The sequence below is a fragment of the Artemia sp. Qi Xiang Cuo genome, chromosome 16 (genome assembly GCF_049724085.1).
Source record: "Artemia sp. Qi Xiang Cuo chromosome 16, ASM4972408v1, whole genome shotgun sequence".
NCBI lineage: Eukaryota > Metazoa > Arthropoda > Branchiopoda > Anostraca > Artemiidae > Artemia > Artemia sp. Qi Xiang Cuo.
The window spans coordinates 2,030,617-2,047,294 of record NC_142809.1 but is presented as its reverse complement, the minus strand read 5'-3'; the positions used below and the strand labels follow the sequence as shown (position 1 = coordinate 2,047,294).

The following is a 16,678-nucleotide window of genomic DNA, read 5'->3' as shown; positions in this document are numbered from 1 at the left end:
TAATAAATAAAACCAAAAGAGAAAAGAAATTAAATAAATAATCAAACACAAAGATAACAGATTCTATTATTGAATCAATTAAAGTAGTCTTAAACTAAAAAAAAATTAAAGTGAATAATCGAGTCAAACTGCAAACAAATAAATATTACTACAATCAGGAGTAGGGCAACCTAACCTAATATTTTAGAAAACTTAAGGGCTACATAACTTAGCCCATCATTACAGCACAAGGTTCATCTACAAGCTAAATTTATACAAATTGAAATGCAATTAATATAACTACTTGACTACACTTTTAAATGTGACTATGCTCCACATCGTTGCCAACCCTTTGCGAAAAACTCTACTATCTTCAGACTAAAAATCAACCAAAAGAGATTAATTTGTATTATATAAAGAGTAGGCTAAAAATTTCAAGTCAAGTCCCTTTGCGACAAATGCCGGTATTTGTGCTTAATTGATTTCACTGAGAGTTGAGAAAGAGTCCTATGACAAAATCAGGAAAAATAACTTAAGGCAAATGCACCAAAGGTACCAAAAACTGTATGACGTGCCGAGTTAGCAAAGCCGCTACTCAAATTCTGAATATTTTACTATATACATTCCATATAGCTCTTTGTATTTTAAGAATAAAGTAATGACCTATTCTGGAGGCAATACCTCTTAAAAAAGATTTCCAACGAGAATGTCTAATTTGAGAATCAAATACGGTTACGTCAGGCCTATCATTAACATGAAGCTTTTTGCTGGAGTTATTTACCATTTGAGGACTTCCGTGTCAACACATCAATATCTTTTTGTATTTAGTTTAGATTGCTTGAATTCCAGCCCTTTCCAAAAAAAAACAAAAAAAAACAACAACCCCCTTTAGATTGGTTCGTGGTAGTCATAAGTGTCAATAAACCTCCTGTCAGGAATTACATTATAACAACAACAACAACCTTATCCGAGAGAAAACTTCAGTTACAAAATGATTTGAGTTTTTCCTTACGATTTTTATCCACTGTTCTTCGAAGTATTATAGAAAATTGATAATATACGAATAGTTTCTAGTAATGAAAAATTCTTTGCACAGTAAGTTAATTGGGCCTCAGATTGACTGCAGAACATCTAAGTTCATAGAGATGTAAGTAGTGTGTTCGGTGCCTGGGGATAATTACACCCCCCTCGCAACATAAGTGGGCCTATCTTTCATTATATATATGGTACGTATATTATTTTAATAGTGACCTAACTGATGTTACGCTTGAGGACAATTGTACTCCCTGCCCATCCTCTCCCTCAGCTACACCACTGAAAAGTATTACAGTTTACGAAGAAAAGTTCTAATGGTCAAAAGCTATCTCTAGTTTAGTTAAAAGCCTGTTAACAATTTAATTTAGTTAATTTACTTTAGTTAAAACAATTTAGTTTAGTTAACAATTTTGACCTTTGAACAATTTATTTTGTAATTCAGAACATCCTTAGTGTAATTCGTGAATTTTGGGCAAACTTCTTACATATGCATTTCCCCTAAAATATTGTTCCATCTTCTAAATAAATTCCTGTGTATGAGCCTATGAGAATACAAATTTGAAGGATCATCTTTATCTTTATTAGCTTCGTGTTAACTTTCAAAGGTAGGAGTGTTTCAAAACTTCGTCTATTTTCTTTTTCTTCCATTGTAGAAAATATTTACAACAGTAAGTGAAAAATTCTTAACAAAAGCCGAGTAACCGAAAGCCGTGGTTGTAGTTTTTCTATTTTCCTGGCAATAGTTCAGCTGCTCCACCAAAAAAAAGGTTACGTACAAGTCGACTCTCGTCACAAACTCGATTGAGAACCAATTCACCATCTGCAGGTCTGATATTGTAATCTTTCAATATTGTTGTATACTTTTTTATGTAATGCAAAAAATTCCAAAAATAAATATGTTTGCATTCTAGCCACCAATTTCACTTTATTCAATTTTCCTAAAGAGCACTTCTTAACTGCACTGCGAACAATTTCATTTTTAAATAAAGAATTTCAAAGAAAGTTACTTTATGAGCTATTTATTTATCCTGGAAAAGAGATTATTTGTACAGGTTATATGTATTTCATTCCGATAACTTTTTTAGAATAATTTCGGCTTAAATTGATTTTAAAAAAGTAATCATGAAAAAAATATTTTTTTTCAGAGATTGTGTTGGACAGTGGTTAATTGTCATTTTAGGTTCCTTGCAGAGTGTTTGATAAAGTCTCTGGGTTCTTCTTCTGTGTTTTATTGTTTTTATAGTCTAAGTTCTAAGTTTGATTAATTTCTTCTAGAAACAATAGGAGTTAGCAAATCAAAAGTATATCAAACAAATTTCTAAATATTAGATGCTCTTATGCGCTTTAGAAGGATATATACAAGTCGCTACTGTCACACCTATTTGCAGTAAATGACATTAAAAAAAAACAACAATCTATCTATAGATGTGAAATCCAATAATATAGGTATACTTGTGAAAAGCCATACCCGTAGTACTTGCAACTATGACAGAGATTCACGATAAGATATAAACTTGCCACAAAGCTAAAGGAAATCAGGAGTATACCTTTAAATCTTGGTAACACGAAATGTCCTAGTGACCATCTTTATGATCAACAATGATGGAATTAGGACTTAATATCCGAGATTTTTTTTCCATTTACGATGTTTTGATAAAAATAAAGGTCTGAAATAGGAATTACATCCCATTCACAGGGAAGTATGCCAAAGCAGGTGTCCATCCATGGATCTTACTGTTATAAATATATGATACCCCCCAAATGTAATGAGTCTAGAGATCTAACGGTTAAACATGTTCCCAAAAAACATCAAAATTTTAGATGCCAGGTGAAACGTGGAATACCTGGTCCTGCAGCAATTTCAAGCAAGTTAAGCTCCTTAAATTCAGAAAGCAGCGTACATTCTATATTATTTTGTTATTCTTATCCCTATTCCTTATTATTTTGTGGCTCTTCATCCTCTTTCTCTTTCGAGGAAAATAATTTTTTCGTTTGCTCTTATCAAGTGATAAAGAAGACACACCAGATACCACCTCTCTGTCAACCCTTGCTTAAAAGCTGATGTCCAGTGTACTTTCTTTATTCAATAAAAAGTTCGAAAGTTCATACTCATCAAGTCCTTGACAGTCGTGATCTTTCCCATTTTATAGGTCGTAGGAAAAGTTCCAGCATAGAGCCACTTTTCCTCCATCCGATCCTTCATCTGATCATATTCTGATCATAATAATACAGTGACTACCCCAACTTGAAATGTTTACTTGAATGTATCCAGCTTCAAAGAAAAAAAAAAAACTATACTCTTATGTTAAAGTTATGGTAAAGAAGTCTAAACAAGCATATAACCATTATTGTCTATGACTATTAAAAATTTTCTCTAGTTTGATAGTTTTTTGTTCTCTTATGTAAAATGTTATTAGTAGGCAGATGATGATAATTTTCGATGAATACATTAACTTCAGTCTTATTATGTTTTTGAACACGGAAGTTGTAATTAAAGAGGGAAATTATAACCTTAATTTTCTCAAAACGTAAACTAAATGGAATTTTTGACAGGCAATTAGGGCATAAATAACTTAAGTTTTGTTTCTATTATAGGAGATCTTTAGTAATTTAAGACCCAATAACCTAGGATTATATTCATTATTAAATCATCTACGGTAATGGTTTACCTTCTATCCGGCAAAAGGAAAAGTTTCGCATAGGGATTTCTTGGACATGTGCCAGACCTTCGTCGTAAATCCATTGCACCAACAACCGTCACTGCCAGTTGATGAGCAGCTGTATCAAACCACAATTTCACCTGTAATAAAATTCGAAAGTTTAATTCAGGTCGTGAAGAAAGCCATAATTCACGCGTACCTTTCTTCTTTTTTTACTTTATTTTACCAAACGCACTTGTGGCTGACTGTGTCCTAACGGTCTGCAAAGTCTGCGCGCCTCACTTCAACCAGAAAGAGGGAACTGATTGTAAGAAATACTTGGACATCCACTTACTCTTCTTAGATATTCTCGGTGCCTTAAGACAGAGGAGGACTTAAAATCAAATTTTGTTCAATAAAAATGATTTCTTCTCATTTAAAACCATTGTTTCTCGTCTGTTTTTTTTTTCTATTAGGCTTTTTTGCGCTTAAAATACCGTCATAAGAAATAGCCTTTAATTGGATTAAAAACGAGCATGTCTAAGCAGAGGGAAGAAAAAACGAAACTCAGCAAAAACAAACCACCAGTTTCATTTCGAAGTTCGGTATACTCGTTGTAGTTAAGTGTTCGCGGAAAGTGAAATTTTTCCACCTTTTGCGCAAGGCGGAAAAAATTTGCCACCTGTACATACTTAAAGGTAAATAAAGGTAAATAATAGGGCATTGGACTTTACAGTCCCTACCGGTGGTGCTGATCTCCGTTTCTCGACCCTTCAGCTAGGAAGTGCAACGGGGGGCTGGGGGCCAACCATCCTATGCTTTCGCACACCTTTCCTGTTTACCTTCCCCAGATTTCTCCAGGTACCCATTTAGAGGTGGGTCGACTCTGGCTGAACTTACAGAGTCAAGCCACTGACCGTCCCAAACCAAATAATTGGATACACTAGGATTTGAACCCTCACCCTCTCGGACAAAGAATCTTAAATCCAGCACACCGATTCACTCGGCTAGGACGGATAGATACTTAAGCTCAAATTTAAAATCTGGAAAGCACCACCAGTCTTATCTAGCAGTTTAACACAGCAGTTTAGCAGTTTATTAGCAGTTTAGCAATTAACACAGTTAGTCCAAAAATTTTGCCTTCCAGTGACAAAAATTCAACTTTAAGCTGAAAACGAACGACGAAGTTTTTCCGCCGGGCGAAAATATTTTACGTGCGTGGCACAAAATTTGTCAAGAAGCTTGGGGTCATCAGCAGACCCGCACCCATAGCAGTGCTTAGCCTTTCATATAGACAATAGGCAGTGCCGTCATTGGCTCTTCTTTAATGAGGGTTTAGTGATTGCCCTTGAGAAATGCCTCTTTCGTGAATTTTGAAAATACTAATCTTCAAATCAATAAATCGAATCATCACGATCAAATCAATCAAATCAATCAATATCGAAAACATCACGATTCCAGTAAAGACACATCCAACTAAGAAATTAACATTAAAGCTGGTCCCAGGCAGATCTGTCATTTTCACAAAAATTTTGCAAAGCTTCTATAGAGAGGAGTGGCCTAAAAACAAAAACAAGTTCGTTATTTAGCTGTTTCAGGTAGATAGTGATCACCAAATTGGAACTTCCTTCTTTCCCCTTTGTTAGTGTTTTAAGCAATCCTAGTTTGCAAAATTTGATTTACGAATTACTTTGCAAATTACCTATATCAGTCCCTTTTCTAAAATATCTTCAAAACTAGGAGAAAATTTCTGCCTTTAAACAGAAATTGGTTTCAAATTAACAATTTGCTCACCAAGCTGAACATATTGAACATTCATAACATTAAAAAAAAAAAAAAAAAAAAAAAAACAGTAAAGAACGGCAAAAACACGGTTTCATTTTGACCCCAACACCATCGCTCTGAAGTAAGAGCGTATCCAGGATTTTTTTTTTCCTTGGGGGGGGCTTACACGAAAAACTTCAAAACACATAAAAAAAATTCATACATTTATGATACCGTTCTTACGAGTGGGACAAACATTCTGAAGGGGTTTCAAACCCTTTACCCCCCCCCCTCCTGGATACGGCCTTACTCTCAAGGTATTTACGATGTATAGCATTAGCCGCAGGAGCTACTAATATTTTATTCATGAAACTTTTTGCACTGCTTCTTGTTAACTGTGAATGAGAAGTTTGCAGCATGAAATGTTAGCAACTCACGAGACTAATCTTTGCTATATAGTGAACTGGTTTTAAATTGTACCAATCAACTATGTTTCCCAAACCTAAATATTTTAATTTGATTCTTCGCTAATTACCATAGACAATAATGTTCAAATGATACAGAATTATTCGACACAATAAAATTAAAGTGAAATAGGTACTTGTTTAGAATCCAGTAAACACGCGAGAAAGACTGCATCGAAATCGGAAAGATGCTGTATGAAAAACAGGTTTTTGCTGCCTAGTGAAGTATTGCTCACTCCTTGACAAAGATTTAAACTTTAGTTTTTTGGGGTTGAGGGGGTAAAAAATGGTACATAGGTTACGTTAGGCTATGTATTTAATACATGGTATGCCTTATCTCCGCCACCACCCCCTAATGTGCAAATATATATAGCCCAAATTTTTTTCTGAACTATTATATTTTCATCCTATTTTGTTTTATTTCATTAGCATTAATGAAACTTCACTTATGGCATAATTACTGAATAATAATAAGTACCGTAAAATACACATTCGTTCTCTATGCGAGAACTAGATACCCCCCCCCCCTAGCTTTAAAACTGAGTGGGCTCTGAGAATGCATTTACTTAAAAGATCAAATCGCTGAGGTAGGAGAGGTTACACAACGAAATTACTCTCACGCAGCCATCATACAACCAAAAGCTGCCCTTCATTTGCAGCTAGGGGCCCATTAAAAAAAAATTAGAAGTGGGAATGGGTAAAAGATTTGAGGTGAAAAGGAACTTGTGCAGCCCTAACATGACCAAACGTGGATATTAGGCTTAGTCCCGTAAACAGAATTTAATTTTTTTTTAGCCGAGCGTCGTCCAAAAAAGTGGGGAAATGATAAAAAGTAAAGAGATTTCGGGTGAAGGGGGGTAAATTCCCCCTTCGTATGTGCATTAATTCAAAGTTTTGGGATAGGTCCTGCAACCAAAACCTGTTACTAGTTACCGTTACAGCTGCTTGTCTCCGTGGAGTAAAAAAAAAGTAAGTAAGTATGACGGCACTAGACCCTTAAGGTCCAAGCCGGCGGTGCTGATCTCCGTTTCATGGCCCTTCAGCCAGGAAGTGCAATGGGGGGCTGGGGGCCAGCCATCTCCGTGGAGTCGGACTACGTCAATTAAAAATGAATGTCAAATCGTTTCTGTATTGACAATGTATTCTCTAATGTTAACCATGATTCCACCCGTGTTGTTGTTAGTAACACTTCTGACCATTTTGGTGTGTTTTCTAAACATGCTATTCCTCTAGGAAATAGTTGTAGGTTAATGAATGAGTTTGTCTTGGCATTACGTAAATAAGACAATTATCTTGTGTTATAATAGTGGTTTTATCTCAAATGAATTGGGATAAAATTTTATAAATTGCATCTAATAATGAAGAAAGATTTAATTTGTTTTACCAGATTATCCAAAGTGAATTAGAAAAGCATTGTCAAAGGAAAAAAGGACGGCGTAGGACAAACTCAAAGAAGCCATGGATTACTGGAGACCTTCTAAAATTGATGCGTACTAGAGACCAACTTTACAAAAAAAAAGATCGATCACAAATGTGATTTAAACGATAGAATATATAATAATTATCGCAATGCTCTGAATCGATTGTTAACAAAAGTAAAACGAGAATTTTACTCGAGGAAGTTCGAGGAAGTATCGGGATGTCCGGCAAAACATAGCGCATGATTAAAGAAGTACTTCAGCAGCCACCGAAAACGATCCCACTTGAAATAATTAACCAAGAAGGTGAAATGCACAAAAGTGCTGATGATGTCTCCGAAATATTCGGAAATTACTTCTCAGCGGCAGGAAAGCGGGTTGCTGAAGGAATCTGTCCAATGTTAGATGATCCAAGCATTTTTGACTACCTTGGTCATTATCAAAGTATAATCACCTACGGAACAAGTACTGATAAAACTCTCCAAAAGTGACCCGGCGTACCTCAGCGCTTCTAGACGCAAAGTTCTGTACTACTTAATCGCTCCAAGCCAAAATACTTTGCTCCGAGCCAATAAATTATGCTAGAGCGTTTTTGACTACCTTGGTCATTATCAAAGTATAATCACCTACGGAACAAGTACTGATAAAACTCTCCAAAAGTGACCCGGCGTACCTCAGCGCTTCTAGACGCAAAGTTCTGTACTACTTAATCGCTCCAAGCCAAAATACTTTGCTCCGAGCCAATAAATTATGCTAGAGCGTGATTCAGGCGACGAGTGACCGGGATGAATTGTGTAACTACGGTTTTTAGTTGCCAGGTTCGCATAGGTATACAAAGGGTCACTTTTTTTGTGTGGAGAGGATAGGTTTTGTCAGTACTTGTTCCGTAGGTCATTATACTTTGGTCATTATGAATCTGAGGTTTCAATGCATTTAGCACTTGTATAATTAAGTGGGATGAAACAGATCATCTACAAAATGAAAAGTAATGCCTCTGGCAGTGATGTTATATCATTAAGAGTGGTTAAATTTATTCTGCCACTAATCCAGAAGCCAATTTTGTCCCTATTTAATTCTGCATTAAAAGAGGGTTTCTTCCCGTCTTGTTTTAAAGTAGCTCGTGTTACTACTGTTCATAGGTTTGGTGAGACTAACAATTTAGGAAATTATAGGCTGATTTCTGTTCTTCCTGTGCTATCACATGCTTTAGAGAAGGGCTTTGCTGCCCGTGTTTATGCATATTTAGAGCGTCGTAATGTGTTAAATCCTACCCAATTCGGATTTCGGCATGGTTACACAACAGAACAAGCGGTTGCTTATCTAAGCAGCGTAGTCAATCAAGCGTAGGATGAAGGCTGCAGGGTTTTAGCAATATTTTTAGGTATAATTAAAGCTTTCGACACAGTAGATCATCATCTCGCAGTTCTAAATTGTAATTCTTATGGCTTATGAGGCCCTGGGCTCAACTTTCTAAGCGTATTTTTAGCAGGGCGGCTGCAGTATGTTCAGATTGACTCAAAGCGTTCATCAAGCTTTCCTATTACGTGTGGAGTTCCCTAGGGCTCTGTTCTTGGACTGCTATTATTCCTAATTTTTGTAAATGACCTAACTCAAACCATATCTAATATAAAAAACTATTTCAGTGAAATATTTAATTATCCACAAGAAGTGACAGTACCCATGTTTGCTGATGACACGTCGCTTGTTTGTCCTGCAAGAACTGGGAAGGGATTGCTTGAATTAAGCAAACAATCGTTAGACAGAGTTTCAACTTGGATTCCCGTAGATAAACTACAAATTCACTCGACTAAGAGTAGTTTTATCTCATTCTCAAGAACAGCTACATATTATCCAAGGATTTCTCGATTAAAACACAGCTATGGCGGGATTGAAAGGAAGTCTTGTGTCAAGTATTTGCGTATTAAACTTGATTAACCTTTGTCATTTAGAAAACATGTTGAGAACACGTTAGCGATTTTATCACAGAACATCGAAGTACTTAGAAAACTCGCACACTTTATCCCGTATCGCATTTTAAGGTTGTTGTATTTCTCGATAATACATCCATATATTTTATATTGTTCTTCGGTAGTGTTAGGGACATTTCCGTCGCTAGTTAATCCAATTTAAATTCTCCAAAATAATGCTATCCGTTTACTTTTAATAAATCTTATAGTGATTCTGTGAGATTGGAGTATACAAGACAAAAAATTTTACCAGCTGCTGGCTTACGGTATTTTTATCACCAGTTATTTATGTTCAAGTATAATAATAATAATCTACCTTTATGCTTCTCAGGCAATTTTCATATCATGTTTGATTGCCATATTCATAATGCTCATACAAGCAAAGCGCTATCTCCTCCACTCGTCGTCACTAGAAGGTTTCTTTTCTTTATTAGGCGATAAAATTAAGGAGTAGTAATGATAATAAAACTAGTAATGTAAAAGGTTTTGAAGAATTTAGAAATAAAGTTAAAGAAAAAATGTATTCTAATTATAAGTTCGAAATTATTATTTGTCATTTTTATTTGTATTTGATTTATAAATTTATGGATTAGTAATAATATGATTATTAATGGTATAAAATGATTTTGAAAAATTTAGAAGTGAAGTCAAGAAAAAAATGTATTCTATTAATGAGTCCTAAGCTATTATTCGTTTTTTTTCTTCTTCTTCTTCTTCTTTTGTTGTTTGAGGTGTGTGAAGGAGTATAGTGGATTATTTGGATAGTTTTTCTTTTTTGTTGTCGTTACGGTGACTCCAGTAGTAATTCCGCAAGGAATTATGTATTTTATTTATACACATATACTTATATATAAATATATATATATATATATATATATATATATATATATATATATACTTTTTTTCTATTATCAGTATTTCTGTTATACTTAATTTGTGCTATAAATTAGTACTAAAATTTTATCTTTTTTTCTATTCCTGTTAGGCCCCTAGGACAACTAGCCTTAGCAAGTTCATGGGCAGGCTAGAAGATTTAGTTGAAAGACTTGTTTTTTTTCATGTATTATATATTAACATATATGTATGCATTTTTTCAAGTGCTACTTTTTATTAATAAACTAATAAAATGAACTAAAACAATTTATAAACAGAAAAAATGAAAGGAGTTTAATATTATTTCACATCAAACTAAATCTTTTTATTCTCCTTTTTTCCTAGGTGATCTACAACATGAAGGAACGGAAATTAAGGTTACTCTGCCAAATGAATAAAGAAAGATCAATATCCCTTGCGTAAATGGAATCCCATTTCTGCTGACCAGACCTTTTGGTAGCAAAAGAAAAAGCTATTGTAGGATACAGAGGAAAAATTACACAGTTAAAAACTTGAAATAATTGCATAAAGTACCTATTGTTCAAACACTATATATACACTTATATACACTATAAATATGGATTGTAAAATTTATATAGAGATGTAGTTTTATGCTTATTATTAAACCTTTTGAAAAATAATAAAAAATGCCAAACTACTTTCAAGTGAAAATTAAAATTTTTTAATGAAATACTATAAAAACGGTGTGGCATTAGAATAATATAAAACAAAAGTTCCATGTTAAAATTAAGTCCGTTTGTCCTATTTGTATTCAATAAAATATTATCCAATACATTTCAATCACCAAAAATACAATGTTTCAGATATAGCTTCATTGCTAGAAAATGAAGAAAAAATTTCAAAAGGCGCGTCAAACTTTTTTTTATATGTATTTTGCTACTTTTTTACAAGTCAGACAAAATTTCGGAAGGGGAGGGGGTGTAAAACCCCCTAACCAACCCCCTGGATACGGCCTTGATCGTATCTTTATAAATTAATTAAAAACACTTTGTACGAAAATAGAGTTTTCCAAAGAAAAATAAACAGCCGGATGAAATAAAATAAAGTCGTATAATAATTCAAACTGATAACGAGCAGATTTTATTATTAATGAATAAATGAAACCCAAAATGAACAGAAGCTAAAATAAAGAATCAAATTAAACAAAAGAGTAGTAGACACTGATATATAATAAAAAAATTTTAAACGACAAAAATTAAAACAAGTAATCACGTCAAACTTAAAACAGACATAAATTACTACAAACAGGAGCAAGGCTACTGCCCTTCCTTAACCTTCTAATGGGTATTACGTCATTTATATTTTATTGAGGACAATATGTACTTCGACGAAACATAGAAAAAAAAAATTCACCGTGATGATCAAGATGGCTGGGAAGATTCAATGTTTTATTTAATAGCATGTTCTGCTTTTTCGATGTAACAATTAAAAGGAAAAACTTTAAAATATATACGGTTTTCAGTAAAGCGTAAATGAGACAATGTCTATTCCTGGAATACTGCAGATACTCAATATCCACAGCCTGGATGCACATAGTGTCTCTTTATCTAGGTCAACATCTCCTTAACATTCTCTGAAGGTTTCAACTTAATACTCTTAGCACTTCCTGAGATATTGCAGATACGCCCTTTTGAGAACCTGGATGCACTTACTGTTTTTCAAATAGTTCAACATCTCCATCAACATACATTTAAAGCTTCAACTTAATACCCTTAGGCGTTCCTAAGATATTGAAGATACACCCTTTTTACATGCTTATTGCACATAGTGTCTTTTGATTTTGTGGTACATCCCCCTCAAAATTTCCTGAAAGTTTCAAATTGGTACCCTTAGCCGTTCCTGTCGTATTGCAGATACGCCCTATTCACAACCTGAGTAGAAATGGGCTATTACATACGGATTGCACATAATTTATTCATGGTTTATTGATCCACGAAGGGGACATAGATTTCTGAGAAATTGATTGCATAATCGACTAGGACAAGAGGGGAACTAGATTTCTGGAAAATTGATTACATAATCGACGGGGAATTATTGATCCGCTAACGGGAAGTGACGCAACTTATATGAGGAAGGATTTTTGCTATAGCTGTTATTAGTGTGAGAATTGAATTCAAGGAGTGAGAACAGTTTGACCTTATTCATTAAGATATGTTTGTAATAATGAGTGGAATATTTACACTATTAGAAGTTGATTGTGGAGTTGTTAGCAATGATACAAGAGCACCAAATATTGCAATAGAAATCAAGAGAGGATCACAGCTTTGTCTGAAATGCGATGAAGTATGTACAATATATTTGATATCTTTGAGCAAATTTAAAATGGAGGATCATTGTGCTTCTCTGCAAAAGCTGATATAGCACATGTGAATAGACTTCAAAGTGCTTTAAAGGCAATAGTGAAGCATATTGAAGACAACAAGCTGTATCGCTAATTGTAAATGTGTAATATTATTGTTGCAATTATACAATAAAATTGTTTCGAAAATGTCTCTTTCTTTTTGTTAGAATATTCTTGAAGTAGAACCATTCATGGTTAGTCTAGAGTCAGCAGTGAGAGTGATAGGATTAAAAATGAATAAATTTGAGAAAGAGAGAATTAGATCGAATCTTGTGTTTATCGAAAAACGCTTGATTCTGGATGAGGATTTTCTCGAGTTATCCCTTCAACGGAGAATATTCTCACAGGGAACACTTGACAATATAATGAAAACTGATTCCCCCCCCCCCCCCCATTGGACTATTGTATGAAGCTTTTACGATGTGACTCAAATGCTTATACTCAATTTATTGATATATTAGTTGGAACAAAGCAGAATAATATCATGGATATACTTTTGAAAATATTGCCATAGATTCAATGTAGATGGCTCCCCCCTCGAAAGAGGTAGTGTCACAGAGATACTCCTCTCACCATTCCCCTCTGAATTTATCAAACGAAGATCAGTTTCTTTTTAGCTGCGAGAGAGTTGACATCGGAAACCAAAAAAATGTTCTATACATGTCCACTATGCATGTACACTCTTGGCAGTTGGTCATCATGTGAGAATTGTATAATTATTGATGACTATAATGAAAAGTGCAAATTATGTAATCCTTGTAAATTACATAGAGGATATGCAGTACAAATGAAGGAATGCAGTTCGAGTCATGAAGATATCTGTGACTCTCACCCTAGATAACATCTATGCTCCAATTGCCACTAGGACAAATGTTATCACTGGGAGAACAGTTACCCAAGTATAATTGGAAAGAACCCCAAACGTGATTTTAGTTTATTTCTACGAGATTAGTATCGTCGTGGATTTAAATTATTTTGGGGGGAAGAATCTGGTCTACGATTCAACTGTTGGGGTAGTTCTAGTGCTCTTTTTAAGTGACCAAAAAAATCGAGGGCAACTAGGCCCCCTCCCGAGCTCATTTTTTTCTCAAAGTCACCCAATTAAAATTTTGAGATAGCCATTATGTTCAGCATAGTCGAAAATCTAATAAATATGCCTTTTAGGATGAGTTAATCCCCCACAGCTCCCAGGGGAAGGGCTGCAAGTTATGAACTTTGCCCGTTGCTTACATATTGCATTGGTTATTGGGAAGTATACAGACATTTTCCGGAAGAATTTCTTTCTGGTGGGGGGGGGGCTGGAGGAGGGGGGTATGTGGGAGAATCTTTCCGTGGAGGATGTTTCTTTGGGGTCAGGGACATTTCTATGAAAGGCGCGCCAGATGTCCAAGCATTATTTAAAAAACTATCAGAAATTAAATTAAAAAAAAAACAAGTTTTTCAACTGAAAGTAAGAAGCAACATTAGAACTTAAAACGAACAGAAATTATTAAGTATATGAGGGGGTTCTCCCCCAAGTCAATACCTCGCTCTTTACGCTACATTTTTTTTAGTGCTTTCAAAAGAGCTATCTATTCTAATTAAAAAGCCTTTGTGATTCAGGGGTTTGTGAATTAATTTTTTTTAACTTTTAACGTAAAGGGCGTGGTATTGACTAAGGGGAGAACCCCCTCATATACGTAATAAAATATACGTAATAGCAAAAAACAATAAAAAAAACAAGCGATACGGCTCAATAGTAATTGAAACTTTTAGAACCAGAATTTGGATGTTAATAAATGTATCAAAAGAATGGGCTTATAATGCTGATTCTACATATATAAATTCAATAAAGTTTAGTATTACTCATCAAAGGCTACGAGCCTGAGAAAATTTACCTGATTTTTTAAAGAGGGGGGAAACATCCCCTACGAGTGAAAGAATTTTAATGAAAATCACACCGTCAGATTCAGTGTATCTGAAAACCCTATTACATAGGTTTGAAGCTCATATCTGCAAAAATCTGTAACTTTGTATTTTTTGCCAGAAGAAAAATATACGAATATAGAAGTTCGTTACGTAAGTTAATTTGTAAATTACGTCAGAACCAAATTTAGAGACAGCCATTTAGCAAAAGAAAAGTCAAATTTTTATGAAAATTTTGTTTTCTTATTCAATTACGGTTATCCAAAATAAAGTATTCATTAACTGAAAAACTATCATAGATTAAATAAAAAAAAACAATTTTTTTAAACTAAAAGTAAGAAGCGACATTAAAACTTAAAACGAACAAAACTTATTCCGTATATGAAAGGGGCTGTCCCCTTCTCAACACCTCGCTCTTTACGCTAAAGTTTGACTCTGTCTCTCAACTTTATTTGTTCAAACAATAAAAAACTTTAGCGTACAGAGCGAGGCGTTGAGGAGGGGACAGCCCCTTTCATATATGGAATAATTTCTGTTCGTTTTAAGTTTTAATGTCGCTCCTTACTTTCAGTTTAAAAAACTTGTTTTTTTATTTAATGCAGACAAGAGATGAAAGCCCAAACATTTCAAATTTATGTGGGCATCCACTCCATGATCCTATTGCACTAGCGCTTTTCAAATATGCCAATGCGAGTTTTTACGGAATTTCACGAGTGATAAGGGATGAGTCGGTGAAAGTACTCGAGCCTATGGTAATATGAAGTTGATTGGTAACCGTATGAGGAACAAGTAGTTTAATATTATTTCCACTGGCTCTCAGTTTTTCCACTGCCAAAGCAACAGAATCCCTAACCTGCTGTTTGCGTACATGTAGTATTGCCGAGGTGAGGGAGAGAGTTACATCAGGATTGGCAGCCAGTTCTTTTCGTAAAATAAAATTGGATAGTGCAAGCGTCAATTTTATATCCACTTTAATATTGGGTGGTAGCCATTGGGGTATATTAAATATTTCATGATATATTTTTCCAACTATATTTAATTCACTAGTTTTAGCATTTTTAAGTGCATCTGTACTATCAGTATTAGTAATATATTCATATCCATTTGAGGTGCCTCTCAATTCCTTATATGCCTTTGGTGTCATCAGCAAGAATAGCAGATAGCTAGTATAATTCGAGAGATCGTTGCCTGTATTCATCAGTGAGCCATTGATGTAGACACGGATTTGACGAAATAAATTACGTAATATACAATTCTCATAGGATATCCATCGGCAAGGACTGGCATTGCATTATCTGACTTCCGAAATTGTATTTGTAATTCTATAAATTTCGAAGACATGTCCATAAAGTAGTCTTCATTGGAATAAATTTGAAAGTGGATATTATCAGAGAGGGGTTGTTGTGGATAAAATTGTTCATAGTATCCATGTCTTACACTCACATTATAATTTTCTACATTAAATAGATTTAAAGATGAAGTGATTGAAGGGTGGGAATCCTTTTGCGGTAGATATGAAATCTTAGGTAAAGAAATCTAGTTTCAATCTATCAATTCTCTTCCTGGGGCTTCTTCTTCTTCTATTGTTTGGTGTGTATATTGTCTTTTTCCTTATTTTCTTTGACAAGGGTGATGTTTTTCATTTTTGACCTGAGCAAAAACTGATGAGCGACACACGGTGTCTCGACCCTTTGAAACATTTTCCATTCCGTTTATATTTCAACTGGACGCTAAGGGTTCGCGCACTAATCCAAAGATTTCCCGAAACAGTTTCCTTTAAATCCTTGCTATAGTCCCAATTGTATAGTGAAAAGGATGCAAAGTCTGTCGCAGCCGATACAATATATTTTTTAACCAGAGGTAGCGCATAGCAAAACAGCTTAGAAAACCAACTGCCAAGACCATAGCCAGACATCGACGAACGGCCTTTATAATTGTCCATTCCATTGCCCAGTTGTTTTGGGCCAAGATTATTAACATAACAGTCAATATCAGGACAAATGAATACCACTTTTCTATTAGACATCTTGTTGTTGAATGGGTCAAAAATGGCATGTAATCACAGCCAAACCTTTTGTTATTGCTAGAGGATCACCCAATTCACTTGTTAATGGTAATTGACAGAGTTCCAAACAGGAAGTGTTTACGGGGATATACTGAAGATGTTTATGGTGAATATGTTCTTGATTGGTTTTTCGTTAAAGAACTCCTAGGAGGGTAACATTGCTATTGCCAACCCGGGATTTTTCAACAAATGAAGCGTAGAGAAATA

General features: G+C 34.6%; 1 protein-coding gene across 1 annotated transcript in view; it reads right to left on the bottom strand.

The window, feature by feature from the left end:
* Rim (Rab3 interacting molecule) overlaps nt 1–16,678 on the bottom strand; it is a 555,972-nt gene that overhangs the window by 199,987 nt on the left and 339,307 nt on the right. Inside the window, exon 9 of the mRNA XM_089102610.1 lies at nt 3,684–3,814. Coding sequence (XP_088958736.1) covers nt 3,684–3,814 — 131 coding nt within the window. The remainder of the gene's footprint in view (nt 1–3,683; nt 3,815–16,678) is intronic.